The following is a 26,014-nucleotide window of genomic DNA, read 5'->3' as shown; positions in this document are numbered from 1 at the left end:
TAGAATATTATTTTAAGATGTGCTACATTTGCTTATGCTGTGGAACATTTGCTTTAATGATGCAAAGATGTGTTGCATTCCTTTGCATTTGTTTAACTCTGTGAAGCTGTGTTACTGTGCCTGTCTAAAACACCTGATGGTCTAATAAAGAGCTGAACGACCAATATCGAGGCAGGAGAAAAGGCGGGGCTGGCAGGCAGAGAGAATAAATAAAAGGAGAAATCTAGGAGAAGCAAGAAGAAAAGCAAGCAGAGGAAGACATCAGGCGCCAGCCACCAGCTACACATGTAAGAGTGGATTAAGATTTACAGAAGAGAAAAGTAGAAGCCCAGAGGCATAAGGTAAGACGGGATAATTTAAAGTTTAAAAAAAAAAAAAAAGCTGGCTAGCAACAAGACAAACTAAGGCCAAGCATTTATAATTAAGAATAAGCCTCTGTGAGTGATTAGTTAAGAACAAAAACAACCAACAAGTGGCAAGGTGGACCACCCAGTTTTGCTTTGTTTTGTTTATCACCTTGTGCTTCTGTCAATTCCAAAAGTATCGATCTCAATTTACCCTGCCTATGACCCTCACTGCTTTCCTACCTCTCTTGACACGCTCCAAGGACTCGCAACGGGAAGCATGGTAAATTCTGATCTTCTTTGCTAATCTTGCCACTTCAAATCTAAGAAGTCGACAGCTCAACGCCGACGCTCCCACTGAGTCGTTGGAGGGCCTGCCTTTTTTAGTTTTCTGAAGGAGATGGGATTAGCCCAAACACCGCAGTTCGCCTCCAGGTATCTTACCTCTTGATGGTAAGGCTTCGGAAGAGCGGGTACCAGGCGGAGAACTGACAGTGACTAACATGCTCCTTCTTCATCCTCCACCCGCCGCGAGAATCGCTGCCTTTCTCCTCTCCCGCCAGTACTCTCCCGGAACGTGGCGTGTCACTTCCGGGGGTGCCCACCGAGCTAGGTTGATGAAAGGGACTCTTCCGGTCCATAAAAGTCAGGAGGCGCTAGAAGCTAAAGTAATGGTGGAGGTTCCGCTTAGCATGACCGCACAGACTCACGACACACAAAAAGAATTTGAGTCCGGGAGAGAGGAGTCATGAAAGTGTAGAATTTTAGGAAGCTTACAACTCCTCTTTCGTCTCTAAGCACCTCGACCCGGAAGGTAATTCTCCGAAGCTAGGAGTTTCTACGGGTGCCGGGAGGAGGACGTGTGCACATCCTCCTTGCACCACGAGAGGCGCCCGGTGTCTCTAGTGGTAGCTACTGCTTCTACGAAGAGACTGCAGCTTCTGTCTGATTGTTTTTCCTTTCCTCCTCCATCCCTTCCACATCCCACAGCTTAGTATAGGTAAGTGGGCGCAAGCCAAGCTCGGTACTGAGTGTCCTTGGAGAGGGGAAGGGAAAGGAGGGCGCGAGCACCGCTGATGGTGCTTAGAATGCTGCCCGCCGCGCGCGTGTCTCCCAGTCCGCGCCTGAGCGCGAGAACCCGAGATCTAGGCGAGCCAGCCTAGACTACTAGAGAACTAGGAAACGGCACAGTGGACGTTTGAACATATTAGCCCAGGCATCTACAAGAATGGTCCCTTCTCATTCGCGAAAGTAGATTTCAAGAGACACGGGGAAGAAATCCCCCACGTTCAATCCTAGGGAGGAGGCACGTATTTTACGGTCCTGGAGATGAAAGGAGATGTTCGTCTGAGAAAGCAAGGAAAAGAGGAAAGTTGTCTTTTAAGCTTAAAGTTCATTTAGTCCAGTCTCGAGAAAGTTACCAGTGTGGAAAAGCACAGATTTTTACCAGTCTCTGCAATGGTGAAATGTGGTTGAAAGAGTTCATACGTGGACTTACGGTATTTTTCTCCCTACTCCTTTTTCCATCTACCTCCCTACAAAGTTCAGTTTTGTTTTTTAAAAGAAGGAAAAACCACCAGCTGCAAGAGATAGGCCTTTAAAACCTATCTCTTGTTGCTTCCTATAATTTACAAGTCTTGGGCTTGTTCCAAGCACGTATTTGTCGAGAAGCACCACATTTCAGATATCCGCCCCCACCCAAAAAAAATTTTTTTAAACTGCCTAAGCAGTTTAAGTTAGAAAGATAAAACCCTAGCCACTGTTGACTTCTTTAGAAAGGTGTTTGTCAGAATTAATCAATAGAATACTTTGTATTTTGAGTTAGAATATACACACATACCAGAAGTATAACTTGTTTAAAAAGTACAGGTGAAGTGGTTGGAAGTATTGCTTAAAGAATATATTTTCAAAGCCAAGACAAATGTGTTACAATGTTGCAGTGTACGTTGGTGGGTTTTGGATGGCAGAGATTCCTATTTAAGTACTTGTGAAATCCAGAATTAATCAGTCCCGTGTTTTTGTTTTGTTGTTGTTGTTTGTTTGTTTTGTTACTTTGAAACAAGGTTTCTATAATCCTGCCTGTCCTGGAAGGTTCCATGTCAGTGGTTCTCAGCCTGTGGGTTGTGACCCCTTTGGGTCGTATGACATATCCTGTATAGCATATGTTTACATTACGATTCATAACAGTAGCAAAATTATAGTTATGAAGTAGCAACGAAATAATTTTTTGGGGGGTCAACGAAATAATTTTATGGTTGGGGTCATCACAACATGAGGAACTGTATTAAAGGGTCACAGCATTAGGATGTTGAGAAACACTATAGACCTCAAGGTAGCCGCAAATGAGATCCACCTGTCTCTGTCTCCCCGTACTAGGATCAAAGGGATGCACCGCCAAGTCTGGCTTGCCCTTTGTGTTTTGAAAAGCAAAGCAGCAATAATCCTTATCTTCCTTTCCCTTTATCTGGAGATCGTGCTTGCATAAGTGAGAAGCCGCTAATACTTGTTTTTAATTGACCTGGAAACAAAGTTGCAGTGGGAGGAAAGGTTAGCACTGGAGTGTATTTGGGTAAAGTGTTTTTTGTCGAAGATAGGAATTGATATACCGGAGAAAGCAGATCCCAGGAATGTTACTCATTTTGGTAAAGTAATACTTCAACAGCCCAGCAAACATTTGGGCCCAGAGACTGAGACCGTTATTTGTAGAGAATCAGCTAAATTGTAAGCATCAGGAAGAGGACAGGACAGAGAAGGAAACTGGAACAGAGTCTTGTCTATTTGGTGGCTTGTTTTGTGGTTTTTTGAGACAGGGTTTCTCTGTGTAGCCCTGGCTGTCCTGGAACTTGCTTTGTAGACCAGACTGATCCTGAACTCACAGAGATCCACCTGCCTCTGCCTCCAGAGTGCTGGGATTAAAAATGGTGGGCCTACATTCTGTGTTTTCAATAACTGTTTTTAGTACTGCAGTAGATTCTGCTACAGACTTAGCCAGAACTCAATGAACTGACACCACAAATAAAAGATGCTCAAGTTTTGAACAGTAGGGCTAAATTATCTATTTTTAACTACCATGTTTGTTTTATATTTAATTTTTTTATATTCATTTTCTTCAATAAAAACCTTACAATACAATGGTGGAAGTAATCCTATTTAGTGTGTACCAGTGCAGGTGGGCAGTGAGCAGGCATGTGGAGATGGAAGGACAACTTTTCAGCTTTTGGGAGTCAGTTCTCTCTCCACTGTGGGCTCCTAGGATTCCACTTGAATACTCAGGCCTGCACAGCAAGTGCTTGCTGAGCCATCCCACCAGCCCCTCAGGTGTGTGTGTGTGTGTGTGTGTGTGTGTGTTAATGGTTTTAATGTCAGTATTGTTAGGAGCAAGGGGATTTACTCAATGATTCCGAAGTGAAAAATCCTATTTTCTTCCTTGAATTCATAGCATAACTTCTAGGTAAATATTTCTAAACCAACAAGCTCAGTGTGTCCAAATACGAACACTGACATCTTTTTTCTACTGTTCCAGTCTCCTTTAAAATCTTCTGGGAACCACCTTGTATTCACTTCCCTAAAATAATTTGCTTTTAGGACAAAATAATAAGCTCTCACTGTTGTTTGTTACTGCTAAAACCCCACCACACACTCGAATCCAAACTATCTCTTGTCTGAACTATCACAAGAAGTTCCTTACAAGGCTCATTATTTTGCGGCTGTAGTCAATTAACCTACCCCAGGGTCATGACCATCAGTTTCCTTTTGCTCATCTAGAATTAAGTGGTGTATTAATAAACTGGGGTAAATGATTTTTTAAGTCCCCAGTCTCAATAAATCTCAGTCCCTTTCCTTCCTGTCTATTGCCCATCCCTGCCGGGAGAAGGGGCGCATTGTACGCTTGAGTGGCATTCCACCCTTACCCATGTGAGTACAAGATCTCTCCATTAGACTGAGAAGAATTTTCAGTGAAGGGAAGGGCACTGAAATCCATTTGATTTGGGTACCAAAATTTTACCATGTATAGTACAAAAGAGTGTGTATTTTCTGTTTTAAAAAAGTAAACTTTTAAAGTTGTGATAATAGCTAAAATTATTTAATATTTCTATACTAGTTATTCCATTCTTGGTTCTTTATTAAATGATGCGACTTTTCTATTTTTTTTTAATTGACATGTATATACTGATTACCTTCTGGTTACTGTTTCTTCAGACCCTCTCTTATCTCCTTCCCATCCATGCCAACGCCCCTCCTCCCTACTTATGCCTTCTCCAGATTCATGACTTTAGGTCTTGTTGTGTGGACTTTTAGTCAGAGTCATCTGCGTGACCATTGGATTTGGGTTGTCCATTGTAGCCTGGAGGGGGTCACCAGTGGCTGCTCAAATGATGACAGTGATTCTTTCTTTCCCTGAATTTATGTGTAGAAAGTAGTTCAACAGTGAGGGTTAGGGGCCCCCTGAGTCCCTCCTCCATCCTTGTCTGGCTGGTGAGCAGATTCATTGAGGTAATCAGTAGTTTGGAAGAGTCCTTGATCGCAGTGGCTGCCGTAAGATGGCATTTTGCAGCCCTTCTTCCTGTCTGCCAGCTTTTTCTTTTCTCCCATTCTTCCCCAGAGCTTTGGCAGGAATGCTATAAATGTACTGCTTGGGGTTCAGCACTCAACCGTGATTTACTCTCAACACTATATACAGTCGTAAAACTTCATCTCAACTCACTGGAAAGAGGCTTCTTTTGGTTGAGAATGGTAATTGTCTATGAGTATATATGTGCATTTAGTCAGGCAGTGGCACATGCCTTTAATCCCAGCACTCTGGAGGCAAAGACAGGTGGATCTCTGAGTTCTGAGTTTGAGGCCAGCCTGGTCTACAGAGCAAGTTCCAGGATAGCCAGGAATACAGAGAAACCTTGTCTTGAAAAAACAAAACAAAACAACAACAAAAAAGTTCATTTAGACCTATGTTCTTCCTCACTATGAGCTTTTGAGCAGGTTTGCAGTACCAATAAGGATTCTATCCTGTGGAGAGTAGGTCTTCTCAAATCCAATAAAAGGATAGTTGGTTGTCCCATAACAGTTGTACCACTGTTGCCTAAGTGGGCCAACTTAGGTACAATCTTTGCCTGGCCAGCCAGTGTCCGTTTGTGGGACTTACAGCTGGGTGAGACTTTGATGCCCTTTCTTCCCCCGCAGCCTGCATAGCACATTCTGGCATTATAAAAGCCGGCAAGGAGGCTTCCAGCTCAGTTCCAGCTTGATTATGTCATGCAGCCAAGATGTGTGGTGACTTTAGCATGAAGGGCTTATCATCCAGTTAAAGTGGGCAGCCAAGAGCAATGGCAAGAACCTGTATTGTTTTGTGGGCCCCTAAGGCCTCCTGACTAGCAACTCATAGTGAGCTGTCCTGCGTCTGACATGGCGATGTTTGATAACCCATTTCAAGGAGGAGCTTTTTTTTTTTTTTTTTTTTTTTAAGCCTTGCAGGCTATCCAACTTAAAAAAACAAATATTTTTTTTGGTTGGAAGATTATACGTTTCTATGTGGCTTTTTTTATACCCCTTTTATTTTGGTTGTCCCTCCCTCTTAAAAAAAAATATTTAGTCCATGCATATGAGAATGCATACATACACAGCAGGTGTATGGAGGTCCTACCTTATATCTTGCTTGAGGCGGGGTCTCTCTTGTCTGCATATTTCATGGTAGTTGTCCTGCAAGATTCTTTGGGGTGCTTGGCCTCACAGTCTTAGGAGTGCTGCTGCTACAGAGAAGGGCCACCCTGTCCTACTTTTTGTGGGTACCAGGGATCTGAACTCAAGTCATCAGACTTGCCCAGCAAGCGCTCTTACCCAGTTAGCGACTTCCTCACCCAAGTCATTTGTTTGGAGGTGGGTTTTTTGTGGGCCAGGCTGGCCTCAGACTCACTGTAGCTGATGATTTTGAACTTCAGTCTGCCTCCCTTTACTTCCTGAGTGCTGGGAGGACAGAGCTGCACCACCACACTCAGTTTGTATAGTGCTGGGACTTGAACCCAGAGTTCTGTGGGTGCTGGCGGAGCACTCTACCAAGTAACCTGTAGTCCTAGTCCCTTTGGGTGTTGTTTTTCTTTTTTTAAGACAGGATCTCGCTGTACAGCCCTAGCTGGCCTTAAGCTCACAGAAATCCCTCTGCCTCCCAAGTGCTGGGCTTAAAGACGTGTGTTGCCAAGTGTGGTGGCGCACGCCTTTAATCCCAGCACTTGGGACGCAGAGGCAGGTGGATCTCTGTGAGTTCGAGGCCAGCCCGGTCTACAAAGCGAGTTCCAAGATAGCTGGAGCTTTTACATAGAGAAACCCTGTTTCAAAACAAAACAACCAACCATACTCAATTATTTCTTCACACTTTTTAATTCAAGTTTTTAATTTATTTTTTAGGGCTAGAAGATAGCTTAGTCAGAAAGCGCTTTCTGTTCAAGATACTGGAGTTTGATTCCCAGCACCCTTGTAAAAAGCCAGGGGTGCTGGTTCAGTTTATAATCTCAGAGCTCAGGAGGCAGAGACAGAGGGCTTTCTGGAACATGATGCACAGTCAGCCTAAGCTAATGGCTAAGCCTGAGGTCCCACAGTGTCAAACCTTGTCTCAAAAAATAGGGTGGAAGCCGGGCGGCGGTGGTGGCGCACGCCTTTAATCCCAGCACTCGGGAGGCAGAGGCAGGCGGATCTCTGTGAGTTCGAGGCCAGCCTGGTCTACCAAGTGAGTCCCAGGAAAGGCGCAAAGCTACACAGAGAAACCCTGTCTCGAAAAACCAAAAAAAAAAAAAAAAAAAAAAAAAAAAATAAGGTGGGCAGTTCCTGAGGAACAAACGCTGCAGGTTGACTTCAGGCTTCCACACACTTGTGCACATGCATGCATGTGTGCACACAGGCTTATATACACCCCACAGAGAGATGCAAAATTTCCCCCACTCTTTCAAAGTGCCTTGTTGATTTCTCTATCATTATATAACTGTCTCAACTGCCTGTTTATCAGTCAGGGCTTGGCTTCTGGTTTGAACGTCTACATTCTTTTCTTCTGTCTTTTTTGAGCTGTTATCTCACCATATTATCCATGCTGGTTTCAAAGTGGTGGCCTCAAGCCATTCTCCTGTGTTGGCCTCCTAATTGGTAACGTCCTACTTCTTAAAGAAGACACCGATGACATTACTTAATTTTATCAAAGAGAATGCAGTGAACATGTTATCTCTTGTTAAGAATCTGTTTCACTTTCCATTTTGAACAAGCTGCAGCAGTTCAAGGAATGATAGCAGTGAGCCGGGGTCCAACTCCACAACCTAGCTCTAGTTTCTGGTTTCCCTTCTCACATCTTAACTCTCACCTACCTCTTTTATAATTTTTTAAATTTTCTGAGATTATAATTACAGTATTTCTCCCTTTCCTTTCCTCCCTTCAGGTCCTACCATATTCCCTTCCTTATCCTTTTCCAAATCCATGGCTTCTTTTTTCATTGTTATTGCGCGTTATATTCCTAAATAGAACCTGCTTAGTCCATATGCTGTTAACTTGTATGTGTGTTTTCAGGGCTAACCGTTTGGTATTGGGCAACTAATCGGTGTGTCTTCCCTGGGGAGATGATTCCTCTCACTCTCAGTTTTCTTTAGTTGCCTGCAGTTCTTTGTGCTGAGTTGGAGCCTGTGAGATTGTAGTCAGGCTTTTCTTTGGCCACCAGCTCACAAAAAAACAACACATAGACTTATATTAATTTTGAAAGCTAAGTCTTAGCTTAGGCTTGGTTCTAACTAGCTCTTATAACTTAACCCATTTCTATTCATTTACTTTCTGCCTCACGGCTTTATCCCTCATCCTGCCTGCTCGGTGTCTCCTGGTGTCCCTGCCACCTTCTTCCGGTGTCCTCTCTGCCTGAAAGTCCTGCCTAGCTATTGGCCATTCATCTTTTTATTAAACCAATCAAAGTGGCACATCTTCACAGTGTACAAAAGGATTATTCCACAATATGAGATTGTGTCTCCCACTGTCTTAGTTAGGGTTTCGATTGTTGTGAGGAGATATCATGACCATGGCAACTCTTCTAAAGTTAAAGCACTTAAATGGAGTGGGTTACATTTTTCAGAGGTTTAGTCCGTTATCATCATGGTACAACATGGTGGCATGCAGACAGACATGGTCTAGTAGAGAAGCAGCTGAGTGTCCTACATCTTGACTTGCAGGTAACAGGAAGTGGTCTGAGACTGGGCGATATCTTGAGCATATTGAGACCTCAGAGCCTGCCTCCACAGTGACGCACTTCCTCCACCAAGGCCACACCTCTTAGTGCCACCCCCTTAGGGGCCGTTTTCTTTCAAACTAACATTCCACACTCTGGCCCCCAAACTCATGTAACAATCACATAATGCAAAAATGTGTTCAGTCCAACTGCAAAAATCCCCAGAAGTCTATCACAGTCTTATTTAAAAGTCTGAAGGTCACTGTTTCTTCTGAGATCCCTGCAGTCTCTTAACTGTACTCCCCTGAAAAATCAAAAATTGAGTGATTTCTTCTCAGTGGAGTACTCCCCTGCTTTCTTGGCCTCTGATCAGCTGTCACTATTAAACCACCTTTTAAAAGTTCTGTAGTCTTTTCCTTAAATGTGTGTGGTTGCCCCACCTCTAAACATCCTAGTATTAGTTGGGTGTGGTGGCTCACACCTGTTTTCCCAGAACTTTAGGATGTAGCAAGTCCCAGGTTCCATCAATCCAAAAAAAAAAAAAAAAAGAAAAAAGAAAAGAAAAAAAAACTAAAGAAAATTTTAAGGAGGTAGGACTTAGTGCAGGAATTTTGTACCATTCTAGGCAGTTGAATTTGTCCATTCAGTGGGGCTGCATGATTGCCTAAAAGTTATTTTTCTTTAGAATTAGAATTCAAAAGTTTTCTTATATCAGCACATTTCCTTGCCTGCTGTGTGTTATTAATTAGAAAGAATGGATATCTAGAAGGTAAAAGGACCTCTAGCCCAGACATAATGGACAACAGGTCTTTATTCCCAGCATTTGAGACGTGGAGGCAAGAGGATCATCTAGTGTTCAAGTCCAGCCTCTGCTACGTAACAAGTTCAAGGCCAGCCTGAACTACGTGAGACCCTGTCTCAAGAAACAGTCTACAGTTCTTTTATGTAGAGTGTGCAAGCTGATGTCACTTTCTGTCTTAGAGGGGTGTGTGTGTATGCATATATATGTATGTGTGTGTATAATAAAAGGACTTGTTGTTCAGGCTAATGAGATGGCCCAGTGAGTAAAAGTGACCTCCAGAGGCACACCATGGCACACATGTACACCCACACTCATACAACAATATAAAAATAAAGAAATAAAGCTAGGGATGTTTCTGGAGAAATGGGTCATCAGTTAAGTCCTTTTCCAGAAGACTCAAAATCCGTTCCGAGCACTCACATCAATAGGGTTACAATCCCTCCAATTCCAGCTCCAGAGGATTTGGTGCCCACTGTCTTCACAGGCACCCGCATACACATAGCACACATAAACTCACACAAGCACACATGTATATAATAAAAATGAATCTTGATTAGAGGGGGCGAGCATATAGAAGTAGACTGTTGTGGAATATTAAAGATGTGTTACATTTCTTTAAAAAAAAAAAGATTTATTTATTTATTATATATACAGAAGAGTGTACCAGATCTCATTACAAATGGTTGTGAGCCACCATGTGCTTGCTGGGAATTGAACTCTGGACCTTTGGAAGAGCAGTCGGTGCTCTTAAACTCTGAGCCATCTCTCCAGCCCAAGATGTGTTACATTCTTTTGTGCTGTGAAACATTTGTTTAATGATGCAAAGATGTGTTGCATTCTTTTATGTTGCATTTGTTTAACTCTGTGAAGCTGTGTTACTTTACTTAAAACTCCTGATTGGTCTAATGAAGAGCTGAACTGCCAGTAGCTAGTTAGGAGAGGGATAGGTGAGGCTGCCAGGCAGAGAGGATAAATAGAGAGAAAGGGAGGAAGGAGAAAAGAAGAGGAGGATACCAGGGGCCAGCCACACAGCCGACATGAAATAAGAAGGAAAGAAAAGATATACAGAAATAGAGAAAGGTAAAAGCCTAGAGGTAAAAGGTAGGCAGAATAATATAAGTTAAGAAAAGTTGGGGCGGTGGTGGCGCATACCCAGCACTCAGGAGGCACAGCCAGGTGGATCTCTGAGTTCAAAGCCAGCCTGGTCTACAGAGATCCAGGACAGGCACCAAAACTACACAGAGAAACCTTGTCTTGAAAAACCAAAAAAAAAAAAAAAAAAAAGAAGAAGAAGAAGAAAGAAAAGAAAAGCTATCTAGAAACAAACCAAGCTAAAGCCAGGCATTCATAAGTAAAAACAAGTCTCCATGTTTTTGTTTGTTTGTTTTTTGGAAGCTGGGTGGAAGGCCCCTAAAGAGTAAAGAGTGAGGGGGGGAAATACTGCAGTAAACTATTTGTCTAGCATAAATAAGGCCCTGGGTTCAACCCCAGCACAAGGAGGAAAAAACAAAACAAACAGACATAGAGCCTGAAATTATTGAAATGTTAATTTGGCTTGCCCCAGACTTTTACAGAGGAGACCTTGAGAGGTAGAAGTGCCATCCTAGACAACTCTGTAAGTTTAAGTGTGATGGTGCTGCCCTCACTGAGAACCCTGAGGCAAGGAGTCAAGAGTCTAAGGCAGCCTGGGATGCACTGCAAGACCTTGCCTCAGAAAAACAGCTAAACTGTAAAGCATTGGTAACTGACCATAATGAGAAGTGGGTATGGAGAGTGATGTGTCATCCTTTGGTGGTTTTTCTCTGGAAAGAGTGAAATTTAAAGTGAGCAAACCTTAGTGGGAATGGACTCTGGTTAATGCAAACTGAGTCTAAGTAGGATGGCTTTGAATTCTTGCCTGGACGTAGCTTCTGCATGAGGCAGTTCTCAGAGTCACATTCAAGAAGATGCTTTGTTAGTAGATAATTGTTTTAACTATTCAAGTACTTTGACTAGTGACCATGTTTGGGGAACCTGAACAAATCTCACTCCCTTACAGCGGAACTTCCCACCTGAGGACTGCGGAGACCAACTAGATTGGAATGGAGAACCAAGAATCCACAGACCCTCCTCAGAACACCAGACAGCACATTATTTCAGAGGAGGTAGAGCTGCTTTTTCCTGCCCTTTCCTTTCCCCCATAACACTAAGTTTAAAATGAATGTGCAGGCGTTTTTCTTTTCTTTTTTTTTTCTTTTTAGTTTCATGGGGTTTTCATTCTTGAAGATAGTTTTCAAATTATTCCAAGGCCAAGCCACATTTTGCTGTTGTCTGAAAACAGTGGTTTATCCATCTTAATTAGATGTATTAATGAAATTGAGAATAAGTGGATTGTGGCTCCTGATAGAAAAATTATTTCTAAAAATCACCTTGGATAGAAAAACAAATGTGGTTTTGCACATAATAATGTGGTTTTGAGATTTCATATTTAGTAATTACATCGTAAGTGTTTGTCATCCCAGCATAAATGTTTAAAATAATAAAAACTTAAATTGTTCGCCATTCAAATTCCCCTGAGTTCTAGAATTAATATTATTGAACAAACAACTAAAGTTACTGAATAAAGCTTTTAGGGCCTTTTCCTCTCAAGAACCAATTGTTGTAGTGGATAACTTTTAAATATTCAACCTGGAACTCTGGTCCTGAAACTTTTCTGGAATTCTTTTTGATTTAGAATCTTTCCATGTTGTCTGTGAACAGATCTGATGATTCGGTCGGTGTTGGCCAGAAGGGGTGGGTAGGGGCTAGTGAGAAAAGGCTATTGCTTTAAGTTCACAGTGAACATCATCTCAGCTCGGCCTGGTGCCATAGGTGAGTTATGCTCCCAGACTCCGTGGTGTGTGGGCAGAGCGGTTCTGATGCCTGTCTTGGATTGGGTGGGAACTTGGTCAGAAAGAAAATCGAGTCTTTATTTTCCTAGTAAAATTTTACATACAACTACACACAAGTGTGGCCGGCTTTGCACATATCCCTGGGGTCAGAACTTGAGAAACAGCCGGAAGCTCTCCCAGATGTACTCCCGTCTGTTTCCGGTTTTTCCCAGCCCAGATGTGGCTTGTTTTTCACATAACAGGTGCCGACTCTCACCGAGCCACACCTGCTGTGCTCCCATCCCTAGACTGTCTTTCCCCTCTTAGTTCTGCCTGAACCCCCCCCCAAAAGCCCCACCTTAGAGAAACAACTTTGAATACCTATTCCAAGCTAGAAGCTTGCCCACAAATAGTATTGGGAAGGAAGCAAACTGGGGGGGAAGGGACATAGAGAAAATTTGAAACACAATTTGATTTTTTTTTAAAAAGACCAACTTGGTTTGAAAATTTCCTGCCTTCTAAATATCTGATTTTGTTTTAGTTGATTTCAGAAGGAAAATGGGTCAAATTTGAAAAAACAACTTACATGGATCCTACTGGGAAAACGAGGTAAATGTTTTTCTTTGTCTGGTTTCTCCAGGTCTCTCGAGTGTCTGTGTAGACACTGGTGTTTCATTGTTGTAAGCTCTTCTCCACAGAGTCGAGTCCAACTCTTCCTCCATTGCTAAAGCGTTTGGGTCATTGATAATCTCTGAATACAACTGAATTACAGTTGTTACTATACCTAATCTGGAACCCATTTTAACTATTCTCCATAGTATTGTGGACCTAAAACTTGTGATTCTGGCTTAACAAGCTACAGAATATTCAACAGTGTCTACTGCTTCCTTCTGATAAAACCAAATTTTTTTTAAAGATTTATTTATTTATGTATACAGTGTTCTACCTGCATGTATGCCTGCAGGCCAGAAGAGGGCACCAGATTTCATTACAGATGGTTGTGAGCCACCATGTGGTTGCTGGGAATTGAACTCAGGACCTTTGGAAGAACAGCCAGTGCTCTTAACCTCTGCGCCATCTCTCCAGCCCCAGAACCAAATTTTTAATGTCTGAGTTAGAAGCATTAAAAAGAAAACAGAACCATTGCTGACTATTATATTTAGAAGGAACTGTGGATGCAGCTCCGTGGTGTAACACTTGCCTAGCATGGACAAAGCCCTGGGTTTGATCCCAACCACCACAGAAAAAAATGTAAATCAGGAGGAAAAAAGTAATGTATTAAATAATAGGTTTACTATTTACTCAATGAAATGTAATAAGGAATAAAATAAAATATAATAAAATGAATTTAGTATCCAGACTATATCATACCAAATCATTAGAAAAAAATTCCATTTGCTACACAATCATGGAAGAATCATGTTTTTGTGTGAGCAAATGCATTTCTCAAGGTGACAACACATAGATTTGTTGATGATTGAAACAAATTTTAACTGTTTCTGCTGAACTAGCACAAACCTTACTAAGGCCCATTATTAGAGAGCTCTGGAGGCATACTAACAGACAGCAGACAGACTAAATGTGGAGTAAACAGAGGGTGGGTGCAGACCCAGGACAAACCTGTGGCAAGACCTGAGCGGCAGGGGGTGCATTATGTGCAATGGATTTATACTGTGAAATTTGTAGACACTAGAACTCAGGATATGAAATAGTTTAGCTCTGTTTCTCCAAAAATGAAGTTTATAGCACAAAATACAACCTTTAACACTGAGAAATCTAAAGAATATATGTCAGTTCACGGCCTCTTGTGTCTTTACCTGATCAGCCTTCGGGTATTTACTGATGAGGAAAATATGTCTAAGTCATTGTCCCAGTTAGGGCTACTATTACTGCAGTTTAACAGCATGACCAGAAGCAACTTGGGGAGGAAAGAGTTTATTTGGTTATGCTTCCATATCACTGTTGATCATCAAAGGAAGTCAGGACAGGAACCTGGAGGCAGGAGCTGATGCCGAGTTCCTGGAGGGGTGCTGCTTACTAGCTTGCTCCCCATGGCTGATTTGCCTGCATTCTTATAGAACCCAGGGATGGCACCACCCATAATAGGCTGGACCCTCTCTCAGCGATCACTAATTAGGGCCTGCACATTTTCTCAATTGAGGCTACCTCCTCTCTGGTGACTCATAGACTGTCAAGTTGACATAAAACACACAGCACAGTCACTGGGGGATGTTTTCCCCAGGATTCCTATATCTAGGTTTTATTCCAGAGAGTCTATTCTTTAACTTGGGAATGAGTTTTTAAGTCTAACTACCATGTTTTTGCTGCCTGTGTAGAGCATATTTCCTCCTGGTCTTTGACGAAGGGTTATGTACAGCATTAATAGCTCTTACCATGGTGTCAAGCTTTCAAGTATGACTATAGACCATGTTTCATTAATTTATAAAAATTCATTCTCTGTTACCTCAAAGAAAAGCATATGTATAAAGGATAAAAATAGCTGGTTTATTCATTCCTGAATTACACAAAGAAGGAAGCTGTCGTAGCTTTGGGTTTAGCTGGAGGATAAGTAGAAACTAAGCTTTTCTCTCCCGCAAGGATATGTCTGTGAGTTCTAGGACAGTGTCTGAGCTGTCTGGGGCATTCTTGCTGTACTGTTTTAAATGTTTATATTCTCCTGCACATGATGTATGGCTCCTTACTGCTCGTTTACTTCACCTTAACCACCGTAATGATGCTACTCTTGTTTTCCTTATTCCTAGTGTATTTGGGATGGGACCTTCAGTGCTCTTCCCAGCACTGTCTCCAGTCTTTAGGACTAACCTAAGAGGCAGCAGAGAACTATGACAAAAGGTGTTTTGTCTCTTGTCATCTCTATTACTTATTGGAAATTGCTTGTTGGTTGGCTTTCTTGCTACTAACAGGAACGTTAGGCTACTGTGCGTTGTCACAGCAGTTTGATTTTTATTTTCACACGTTTGTCTTGTAAAACTTGGTGTAGTGCTGAAAGGTGTATAGTTTTCAGAAAGGGTTTTTATTATTATTATTATTATTATTATTATTATTATTATTATTGTTCTTGTTTTAAGCCAGATTAAATGTCTGGAACTTTTTGTAGAAATGTGGTATTACCAGATCTCAAGGATACCGGGGAGAAAATGTATGAGCAAGAGGGTCCCTTAGAGTAGGATGTTTATAATTTACTGTACTTAACCTAGTCCCTAGAGCCATCCAGATTATAACCCCACAGCCTAATATTGTTCACCTTCCAGCTCCATCGTTACCTTAGCATTACTTTTCGCCCCAATCTATGAGAACCAAAGGAGGTGAAATTTCCCGTTGTCCCTCCCCCTTTTGAACAGTGTGTTTTGATTTTTTTCCCCCTGTGACGAATTTCCCATATAACTCTACCTGATGTTCCTGTAAGAGCAGGTAGAATGCAGAGATTTTACCAAAACCTGAGAACAAACAGCCAGGAACAAATCACTAACACACAGTGAAGCCATAAAAGGGAGCAAGAATATGACGTCAAGTACTTCACTGCTTCCTCTAGGGACCCATCTTTTTTTTTTCTTACATAAGGCCACACATAAGGCAAAGAGAATCTAATTCCTCAGCTATGTGGAAAAGATCTGCTTTCTTGAATTGTATAGTTTAGTCACCTATTTTAAACCTGCATAATTTCAGTGGTTCATGTTGTGCATGGCATCCTTTGTTCTTGGAAATGCATCTGGAATGTCCCTAGGGGCTGACTGCATCACTGTGGAAAGGCTGGACAGCTGCACTACCAGCTTATGCTGCACACTGTGGACTTAGGATTCAAACCAAAGCATTCTGAGGGTGCAGTGACTCCAGTGCTCGGGCACTCGCTGCTTAGATGGCAGCCAGAGGCTGAGGTGGAGGGTGACAACCATTCTCTTTCTAATCACATGTACTACAGGAAAGCACAGTTGATCTTTACTGTGGTCCTTGACTGTTTTCATTAGCATATTTGCATGCATTCCATTTATGAAGTTGTGCTAGTCACCAAAAAACATAAGGAGATTCTTCCCACTGCCACTACTGATTTGTTTTTCTTTGTTCTCTGCCTGCATAGAACTTGGGAAACAGTGAAACTTACAACCAGGAAGGGGAAATCTGCTGACGGTATGACTATCATAACTCTTTCTGAAGGAAGTTAGCACATGAAATCGTAAGATGGTGTTTAATATAACCAAAGACCTCAAAGCAGAATTACCTTCAATTAGGATTTTTTATGTGTGAATCTCCTGTTTTTACAATGCTATGTTCCAGAGCTTTCTGTATAAGTAACTTCTGACTCCCATTTTCTAAGCTAAGAACAGTTTTGAAAGAAAGATGTGTTAACCTTTATAGCCAAACATATGTCGGTATAATTTGAAGCTACATGCTGTGTATTCGTATATGAAGACCACTGGAGTCCTTTGTACTCGGAAGGTGAGTGCCTTTGGGTGTGGTGAAATGATCTCCCACCTTCATGCTTCAGTTGAGAGGAAAGATTATTGGGAAAAGGCTCCAGTTCACCTCCTCTTGCAGGCATACGTGGCTTGGCTGCAACCGCATCAGAAACATCCTGTAGTCACATGTGGTGTGGAAAAGCTGAGCTTTTTGTTTTTCCATCTTGATTTGGTTTGTTTTTATAAGCGACAAACAGTTGCTTTGCTACAGCTGCTCTTAACTGTTAAAGCATTTGGGAGCTGCTAACAATCGTCCCCGGTGGTGGCTGTCTCCACAGCCAGTAGCTTTCTGGTTTTGTTTTAAGGCCAGATTATTTAGAGGGGAAGAACTTATATTCTAAAACAGCAAAAGTCGGTCCGTTGACATAGAAGACGTGGTGGGTCTCCACTGGCTTCTCCCTTAGGGGCCTCTAGCAGCATGCAGACCACCCTCTTCACCAGCTGCCACTTCAATGGCTGCTGCGTGGGGAGCTGAGGCTTCCCATCCTTGGCCCTGTGTGACATGTTCAGTTTCAATTTTGACTTCCTTAAGAATGTGGCTGGGCCTGGTGGTGCACACCTGTAGTCCTATACACTCGGGAGGCTGGAGCAGGAAAATCAGTTTGAGTTAGCCTGGGCAGTAGAGACAACATAGTCAGACTCCATCTAAAATAGAAAAAAAAATAGAAAAAAAGAATATTGTGACAACTGAAAACGATCTTTATAATTAAAGAGTATTTTAAAAATCTGACAGAAGTGTTACTTTTTGTTGCTGTTGTTGTTTCTTCGTTTTCTTTTTTTGAGACAGGGTTTCTCTGTGTAGCCCTGGTTATCCTGGAACTTTGTGGACCAGGCTGGCCTTGAACTCAGAGATCCGCCTGCTGCTGCTGGGACCACCACCACCTACCTGGCTTCCTTTTTACATTATTAAATGAGACTAGTTTCAAACTTGGCTGCCAACACAGAAGATGAAGTTCATTGCTCACTGCTTCAGCAGCAAATTCAGAGTGATGTGGCTGCATCTTCAAATCTGGAGTCTGTGTCGAATTGCTGTGGACAAGTTGCTAGCCTGGCTGACCTTTCTCAAGGATTCCTTAGCTTTGTTTCTGTTTGACAGCCGTGTCCATCATCCCAGTGCTGCAAAGAACTCTTCATTACGAGTGTATTGTTCTGGTGAAGCAGTTCCGACCCCCAATGGGTGGCTACTGCCTGGAGTTTCCAGCAGGTGAGTAACTCTTACGTAGGTCCTTGGCCTGGGACTAGCACTGCATTGCTTAAGTCTTAATTCCTTATGTCTTAACCTCTTTCCATCTATCCCAGTAACTGAAAGTAAATAATAAACATTTCTAAGGCAAGGGAAATGACTCAGCCGTTAAGTCATCTTGCTCGCATAGCAAGTGCTTTGAGTTTGGATCCCTGGAACCCCATGTCAAAGCCAGGGAGTTTTGGGGGCTTTTCTAGAATCCAAGCCCTGGAAGGTGGACAAGGAGGTCACTGAAACAAGCTGGCTAGTGAGACTAGCCGTATCAGCAAGCTGTAGGTCTGACTGAACGATGTTGGGTGGAAGAGTGATTGAGGAAAGAGTTTTACATCAACATCACTCCTAGACATGCCAGAGCACGCGCACACACACACACACACATATATATAAAAAAAATACCATGTTTCTATAATGAGACTCCTTCAAGCCCTGGCCACGTTTGGGGTTAGGCAAACCTATGTACATGATGTGCAGCTCAGTGGACACACTCCCTTTCCACCTAGCTCTCTGACCTCTGTCTCCCAGTCACTGCTGTCAATCATTTATCCATGTAACTCCCTCTGTCACTCACAGTCATTCACAGGAATTTAATAGTAGTCAGTAATTCAAACTCTAAATGGCAAAGGCCGTAACTAGAAGACACCTTGGTCTGCCATAAACAAACAAGTCAAGAAAATTCTTGATTTTTATCAGAGGTATTTTTTAGATTCATTGTAATTAAAGAAGCCATCCAGAATTGGATACACAGTATTATAGCAATTTATCGGACTGTACCCATATGAAGGAATGAATAAACCCCATGTATTTATGGAAAGTGGTATACTTTACAGCCAGGTTTATGAAGCCCAGTAGGATTTAGGTACAGTGTTTACCCAGTATGCACAAAGCTCTGTGCCCCATTCCCAGGACTGAGGTGGGAAAGCCCAGTTCACACTAATATATAGTTAGCTCTTTTCTTTCTCACTCGCCATTTCATTAAGAAGTTAATAACACCAAAAGTGATTTAAAAATTGAACCTACGTTTTACTTGTTCTTTACACGGTTGTATCCCATTCAGGAAGATGAACCTGAGTTGTAACTTTCCCTGTTTGGTCTCTCTGTTCCTCATATGGCCGTACGGGCACTCCCTCCTGGCTCTTCATTGCTGGGCCGAGGTAGTTTTCTGTGAGGAAGGAAAGCAAGATAACTGTCACCATAGGGGGAAAAAAAAATCGCATCAGCCTCTTGTACTCTAGTCCCATAAACTGGCTCCAGAACCCAGGCCGCTTGGCCGCCACATCATCTTTCCTCAGTGCTGTCCCTCTTGTGCAGAACAGGGTTGAGGTGTTCATGAGAAACACCTAGATGTAAGCAGGAGGCATGAGTAATACCTACCGCAGCCTGCTCGGGATGGAAGGGTCACTGTGACTTCCACTGTGAGAAAGCTGTTCAGAGAACTCTGGCTTCCTCCTGTCCTCCAGGGCTCATCGATGATGGTGAGAGCCCAGAAGCAGCCGCTCTCCGGGAGCTAGAGGAAGAGACCGGCTACAAAGGTGATGTCGCTGAGTGTTCTCCAGGTTCGTATTGCTTGGCAGGTGTCATTGTCTTGGACATGAATGAAGCAGGAGTTCCTTATGGAGTCAGGCAGAGAGGAGCCAGGGATTTAGACTGGTCTCCAGCCACGTACAGTGTAATTCTAGTCCGCCAGAGCTGAGGCCGGATTGTGAGACGAAGGTCAGCAGGGGCTCCCCAGTAAGCCAGTGTTCATTGCCCCTTCCCCCAAATTAAAAAAGGAGGGTTATTCTCCATCAGGGAGTGAACTGCCCTTCTGCACGAGAGCAAGTTGGAGGACCTGAAATTGGAAAATTATGAAACCAAGTTGTCTTCAGAACATAGTAAACCTTGCTGCTTGCTTACCTGTCTCGGCCGGAACTCCTCACTGGGTTGGTTTGTCACCATCAGACCCCTCCCTCTAGCCCCTCCGACTTCCCAGACTGATGCAAGAACTCCAGGAAGTTTGAGAGCTTTGGGAGTTGCACACACGTTCTACAGTCTGGTGGCATCTACCGACTAGATACCCGTTGAGTGACCCCTGAGCCCCAGCTCTTCTGTGTCGTTAGTGAAACAAGTGGCAAGGGACTAAGGTGCCTGCCTCATTCTTAAGACAGTTGTCACTTTTTTCCCAGCTGTGTGTCTGGATCCAGGCTTGTCGAACTGTACCACACATGTTGTCACAGTAACCATCAATGGAGATGATGCGGAAAATGTAAGGCCGAAGCCCAAACCAGGTGAGGGTGTGTTGGATACATTCAGGCTGGTTGAGCTGCATTGAGGATCTTTTAACTTGCTAAAATAAGCTTAGTTTTCATTGAAAGAATCATAGTCTGCCACAGGTTCTTGGTATGTACTTGTCTGCTTCCCAGTGTTGGATAGGTATTTTGGCACATTCTCTTCAGGATAGCATTGATCTTGTATGTGTTTTGTTTCATTTTTATAAAATGTTAAACCACAAAAATCAAAATATGTTCAGTTTTATAAAATGTTCAATGTCTTTTTTTTTTTTTTTTTTTTTTTGGTTATGTGGAAAATTGATTCCCATTTAATGAGCTACAGACCCAACTAGAAAGTGAGAAACTTCAAAATCACCTTGGTTTTGTCTTCATGTGTAAGAACAACATATGTTAAAGGCTGTAGTCTTTTATATTTATAGAGTTTGTAAGGTTATTCTTTGCACTAAAATATCCCCTAGCAAGTTGGGGTCCAAAAGCATTAATACGTTATTGATTCCCTGTCCTTTCTCCTACCCTTTTGAAGGTGGGTTAGTGGATGGATGGATGGATGGATGGATGATCAATACACACGGTTAACAGTACACACACACAGGGACACACACACACACACACACACACACACACACACACACACACACACCATAGTAAATCATGTTTGAGTGAATTTCTTATCCTTGTAAATTATTCCTGCATATGTTTCATTAGTCTCTTGTAGCCGGTTTTAAATGCTTAATTGTTTAAACTACAAATATTCATAAGACATGGAAGACATTTAGGAGCCCCTCAAAGTTAAACATAGAACTATCTAAATTCTATTACGTGTGGTAGCACACACCTTTAATCCCAGCACTCTGGAGGCAGGGGTGGGCAGATCTCTGTGAGTTCGAGGTCGGCATGGTCTACAAAGTGAATTTCAAGACAGTTTGGACTATTACACAGAGAAACTCTGTCTCCAAAAACAAACAAAAATTATCTAGAATCCAGTATTTCCAAAGGAAATAAACTAAACTGAAAACAAGAGACTCAGATTCTAATATATGATAGTTTCATCACTCAAAGCAGCCGAAATAGAGACTAGTCAGGATTCTACCAGCACTTGAATGGATAATGAAATGTAGAATTTTGATAAATGCTACACTATGAATGAACCTTGATAGTATTGTGCTAAGTGAAAGAAGCTATATTCAAAAGGGCAAATGTGATTCTATTGATATTAAATACCTAGAATAGACATTCATGGAGACAAGAAAGTGGAAATTGCCAGAGATGGAGAGTTACTGTTTAGTGTATTCCAACTTTCAATTTGGGGTGACAAAATTGTGAGCTTAAGAGTAGTGATGTTTATACAACTCTCTTAATCTTGCTGAATTTTAATGTAAAAAACGGTTAAAATGATAAATTTTGTATTGTGTATTTGTCCACAAGTATAAATGTAGCAAACATACAGTACAGGATATACTTTAGATTTTGCTGTGAAATGTTTGATCTGAAGAATAACAATGTTATATCATTGATACTGACTTTACTATGATATAGTTAATAGTCTTAGGCTTCTGTTAGATTCTTTTCCAGTCTTTATATTTGCACTGGAGTCTTCCAAAGGCTTGCCACAGCAAGCTGTACTAAAATATGTTCTTCCCTCTTTTTATTTTCAGGGGATGGAGGTATGCTATTCAACTCCCAGTGGCTGGCCCTGTGATGGCTTAGTGTAGTGGTAATGATGGCTGCAGACATTTGGGGCTGTTGGGGTTCACTCCTGATCTTCAGCTTTGTTTTACTGTATTCTGTTTGTTTAGAATTTGTGGAAGTGATTTGTTTCCCAAAGAATGACCTAATGAATAGACTTGACGGTAAGCACCCTAAGCTTATTACCCAGCCTTCTCTTGGTTCCCTGCCCCCATCTCTGTCCACTGTGGCATTATTATAATTCCTTCATCTTCATCTCTTAATGTCAGACACCTAGAAACTGTTGACCAATGCTAGTTTTCCTTTTCAAGTGATGTACAGTTTAAAATTTAAGAAAAACATTGTGTCAAGGGAAAGCTTTAATAGGGGCCTTTTTAAATTTTTTCCCTACATAAGTGATTATTTTCTTGCTATCTAACCAAAACTATTGAATGCTTAAGATCTTTGATCCATACCAGTGCCAAGGTGTAAATATGTAGCTCAGCTATACTGTCTTTGTAGACAGTCAAGTTAAAGACTCTTACAGCAGTTCTCCAACACATACTTGACTGAGAAGCTGATGTAATGAACCCTAGTAAATGTAAATCAGTGGTCAGTTGGTTAGATCAGTCCATCCCACAAAGACAGTGCAAAAGTCCTGTTAGATTCTGTGAGATAATATTAATGAAGAGGTGACAGAGATCCTCCGAGGTGCCCCAGCTTTGTGGATCCCCATTCACCCATTTGTGAAGAAGCGGAGCCTTTCATGATCCCAACTTCTTATGCATTCTCTGCTAGGAAACTAATAACATTTCTTCTACTGTTTTTAAGTAGCTCCTTTGAAGATTAGCACAAAATAACAAGTATTCATTGACCTGAGACTCTAAGAGCAGTCCTTAATTCCTCCCATGCCAGTCAGTGGCTTATGGCTTCACTTGAGAAGCCGAGAGCTCTATTTTGAAATGTCTGTAACTTGTTTGAAAAGTTAAGTGACTATCAAAAAAAATATGATTTTACATTCTCAGACAGGTTCAATTTCTTTACCTTTTCAAAAAGTAGAGCTGAGATAAAAATCATCACAATACCTCCAAGCCAAATTAAATGTCGTCATTTATTCAGATGGCAGCCAATATTAGGTAGTACAGCTAAAGATGGGACAGGCCTTATGGGTTTGAGGTCTGCCACTGTTGCATTACCAGTACTAGCTTCTTGTTTTCCTAAATCAAATAAGCCCTTCCGGTGAGGATGCGTGAGAAAAATGAAACATAATGAATGTAAGTGAAGCACTTGGCCCCCAGGTGCTTAAATAGTATGTGATGGATGTTTTCTTTACTTATAGAATATCCCTTATAGAATTCCTTCTTTCATCACCTGACTCCCCTTCTGGTCTTAGAAGGGGATAATTCAGCAAGAAAGAGGAGAGGGAAACAGCCAATTTACCTAACCAGTATAACCAAACTATAGGAACCAGCTTTCATCTTCTGCCATACACAGGTGAATAGGACATGAACCCTGACTCAAGGGTCAGTAGTCTTTGAGCTTATCCCCAAACACATGGCTCGGAGACACTGGGCCACTGAGATGGCTGAGTGCTGAGCCTGATGAGGCGTCTGTGGCGCTACTTTTAATCCTTTACTCTGTAATTTTAGTGTCCCCAGCATCTAGTATAGGAACTGGCGGAGTGTGAACAGTGATTGACTAGGCTCTCCTGTCATTGTCTCTAAACTGTCACCTTTGCTTCCTTAGCTTTGGTTGCAGAAGACCATATTACAGTGGATGCCAAGGTCTACGCCTATGCTCTGGCACTGAAACACGCCAACTCGAAGCCATTCGAAGTACCCTTCCTCAAATTTTAAGGCCAAGGAGGACACTGGCCATGTTTTGTAAATGAGACCATAAGGCCTTCACTATTCAATGTATTCAATTAAGTTTAATGTAGATCGGAAATCAGCTTTTTCATAAAATAAAAGCACAGACTGCATGTGGTATGGAATTATAATTACAGAGAGGATGTAACCTTCATTTAAACTTGTTAAATGCTCATGAAAAAAACAAATGTAAGTAGGTATGTTAAAATTTCTTAACTTCACCTAGTCTAGAAGGTGAGGGTATTTCTCAGGAATAGACTTGAGCTCCAAATTAGGTCAGCTATTTCCACCCTCAACTCCTAAAATAAAAATGATGTACTTAGGTCTGCAAATATTTTGAAACATATGAACCTAATAACTAAAAGGATTGGGATTTTGTTGAGACAGGGTCGCTGGCCTGGCACTTGCTTTATAGATCAGGCTGCCTTTGAACTCCCAGAGATCTGCCTGCCTCTGCCTCTCCAAGTGTTGGCATTAAAGGTGTACACTACCACACCAGGCCAAAGTAAGTTTTAAGAGACTCTGATAGGGACTTAATTGGCTTCTCCCAATTCTAATTGACTTGCCATATGGAATTTATTTGGGTAGTAGCTGTAAGATCAACAAGAGTAACATTTGTGGGGAAATATGTAGATACTTGTTGTACATGGCTTGTAATCCACCTCCTTGGGAGGCTGAGGCAGGAGATCATAAATGTGGCCAGCCTGGGCTGCATAATGAAACTATCTCAAAAATTTTTTAAATGTATTTAATATCCTTATAAGGCCATTTACTTCCTAAAAACATACCAAGACTAATGCTTCAGTAGTGAAGATAGTTAATTCTTAATATATTAAGGCTAAGCTAAGGCTGAAAACTCAGGGCCCTTCCCTCAAACGTGCACATACTTTAATTTCCTATCCTCAGAAAATTGTTTTCTAAAGCTACATCCATAGTCTAAAGATTGGCATGGACTCCACTTGTGTATGGATGTTGACAGTCATAGGTATAGGCAGATATATTAGCCAACTATCTGAAACAAAAAACATGACACTGGAAATGCAGCAATGGTTTCGAGTGCATGCCATACCTAACGCTCATCACCAAGAGTTCTGCCAGTGTTGTGGGAGCACATCCTTGATCTGAGGAACTCCGCTCTTGTCTGGTTACTGTAGCTTTCAACAGCTCAGGGATTGTTGTCTTGCAGTTCACTAGCAGCACTCTCAGCATGACGAGGTCGGCCAGCTCAGTATGTCTGCAGCTGGGTCCAGGGTCAAGGCAGACTCGGAACCTTCCAGGAGCAGTTTCCCATGTACAGTCCAATGCTAAGTGTTATCACCGACAGGTATTTATGAACAAAACTGTAAGGTCTTTATATAAATCTTCATATTGGACTTCTTAAATAAGGATAGAAATAATTCTGGAACTTTATAGACCAAGTCTGCTTTCCTAATGAATGTGAAAATTAAGACCCACCCCTTTATATCACAGTAGCCTTCCCTGTGATTCTAACCCTCTTTAAAAAAAAAAAAATTTTTTTAATCATGGCATTGTATTTCTCCAGTGATACTAATTTTTCCCATGAGTTCCCCGGGATCTCTATTTCTTGGTGTTGCTTCCGTCCTTTGAAATGAAGACACAGGCTCCACACAGTCACCCTTTCCATAGAGCGATTCCAGAGCCGGTGCAATGGGAATGGCCTTTGGTATTAGCGAGGACACAAGATTTGTCCCATTCTCCCTGGCCTTTGTCTCTTTCCTCTAGGAGTGCAGCTGAGCAGTGACAGCTCCCTCCTAGACTTGTCCTTAGTACCATTTGTATCACTTATGCACCTCGGAAGTCCTGCCTTGGAGGTGAAGTCAACTCAAGCAAGCTGGCCATCTGGGTCTTCACTCCTCACACTGTTTATTTGCCTACATTTTAAAAAGCTGTCCTTTTTGCATTTGTTTGTAAAACACACAACGTGGGTTCTAATACCCCAGGGTGTTTCCCAGTGCCTGACCTTCACTCATGTCTTGCCTCTATAGTTATGACTTGTGATCCAACCTAAGGCAATCCTACCTCCCATTCCTACTAAGGAAATCAATGACTGAAACTGTACTTCTGAAAATAACTTAAAAATTAAATTTGGTAATTTTTTTTTTTTTTTTGAAAATAAAGTATGTACTCTAAAAATACTAGAGTATGTTTTGAGACACTTTGCCTGTCCCTTTCCAAATATGCCATGAGTACCCTTCATGCTACTGTCTTTCAGTAATTTAGAATTGAAGGATGGTTACATTTAACTTCTTAAGCCTATGTGGATGGGTTCCATATAAAATACACTGAGCCTACAGAAAT

General features: G+C 41.9%; 2 protein-coding genes and 1 long non-coding RNA gene across 6 annotated transcripts in view; 1 reads left to right on the top strand and 2 right to left on the bottom strand.

Annotated features, from left to right (window-relative positions):
* Positions 1-1,154, bottom strand: part of Cdc123 (cell division cycle 123) — a 52,073-nt gene extending 50,919 nt beyond the window's left edge. For both annotated transcript variants that reach the window (XM_028891745.1, XM_028891756.1), the window contains exon 1: positions 789-1,154. In XM_028891745.1, the coding sequence (XP_028747578.1) occupies positions 789-985 (197 nt within the window). In that variant the 5' untranslated portion in view covers positions 986-1,154. The remainder of the gene's footprint in view (positions 1-788) is intronic.
* Nudt5 (nudix hydrolase 5) lies at positions 260-25,593 on the top strand. 3 transcript variants are annotated; one of them, XM_037205976.1, is made up of 10 exons: positions 260-341; positions 11,367-11,472; positions 12,719-12,786; positions 16,274-16,323; positions 17,749-17,856; positions 19,353-19,448; positions 20,058-20,159; positions 21,818-21,826; positions 21,959-22,012; positions 23,574-25,593. In XM_037205976.1, exons 2-10 carry the CDS (start codon positions 11,410-11,412, stop codon positions 23,681-23,683), a joined length of 660 nt encoding a protein of 219 aa, XP_037061871.1. In that variant the 5' UTR covers positions 260-341; positions 11,367-11,409; the 3' UTR covers positions 23,684-25,593. The 3 variants fall into 3 exon arrangements, with proteins under 3 accessions (XP_037061871.1, XP_028747599.1, XP_028747615.1); XM_028891766.2 differs by lacking the exon at positions 260-341 and adding an exon at positions 1,209-1,344 and having other exon boundaries at positions 23,574-24,017; XM_028891782.2 differs by lacking the exons at positions 260-341; positions 11,367-11,472 and adding an exon at positions 14,940-15,030 and having other exon boundaries at positions 12,717-12,786.
* LOC114708473 lies at positions 16,330-19,358 on the bottom strand. The gene is made up of 3 exons (XR_003736804.2): positions 19,267-19,358; positions 18,913-19,054; positions 16,330-17,297 (listed from the first exon to the last, which is right to left on the bottom strand). It is a non-coding gene; the product is annotated as an uncharacterized LOC114708473 (long non-coding RNA).
* Positions 25,594-26,014: the final 421 nt, after the last annotated feature.

This window comes from Peromyscus leucopus, chromosome 5 (assembly GCF_004664715.2).
Source record: "Peromyscus leucopus breed LL Stock chromosome 5, UCI_PerLeu_2.1, whole genome shotgun sequence".
Classification (NCBI taxonomy): Eukaryota; Metazoa; Chordata; class Mammalia; order Rodentia; family Cricetidae; genus Peromyscus; species Peromyscus leucopus.
Note: the sequence above shows the minus strand (reverse complement) of the source record. Positions and strands in the feature narration are given on the sequence as shown.

What these genes read in the sequence shown, in the direction of transcription:
- Nudt5 (XM_037205976.1), top strand. Translation starts at nt 11,410, where the DNA reads ATGGAGAACCAAGAATCCACAGACCCTCCTCAGAACACCAGACAGCAC. An exon ending in AGCACATTATTTCAGAGGAG is followed by an intron (nt 11,473 to 12,718) that starts GTAGAGCTGCTT and finishes ATTTTGTTTTAG; the next exon opens with TTGATTTCAGAAGGAAAATG. An exon ending in TGTCGCTGAGTGTTCTCCAG is followed by an intron (nt 19,449 to 20,057) that starts GTTCGTATTGCT and finishes CTTTTTTCCCAG; the next exon opens with CTGTGTGTCTGGATCCAGGC.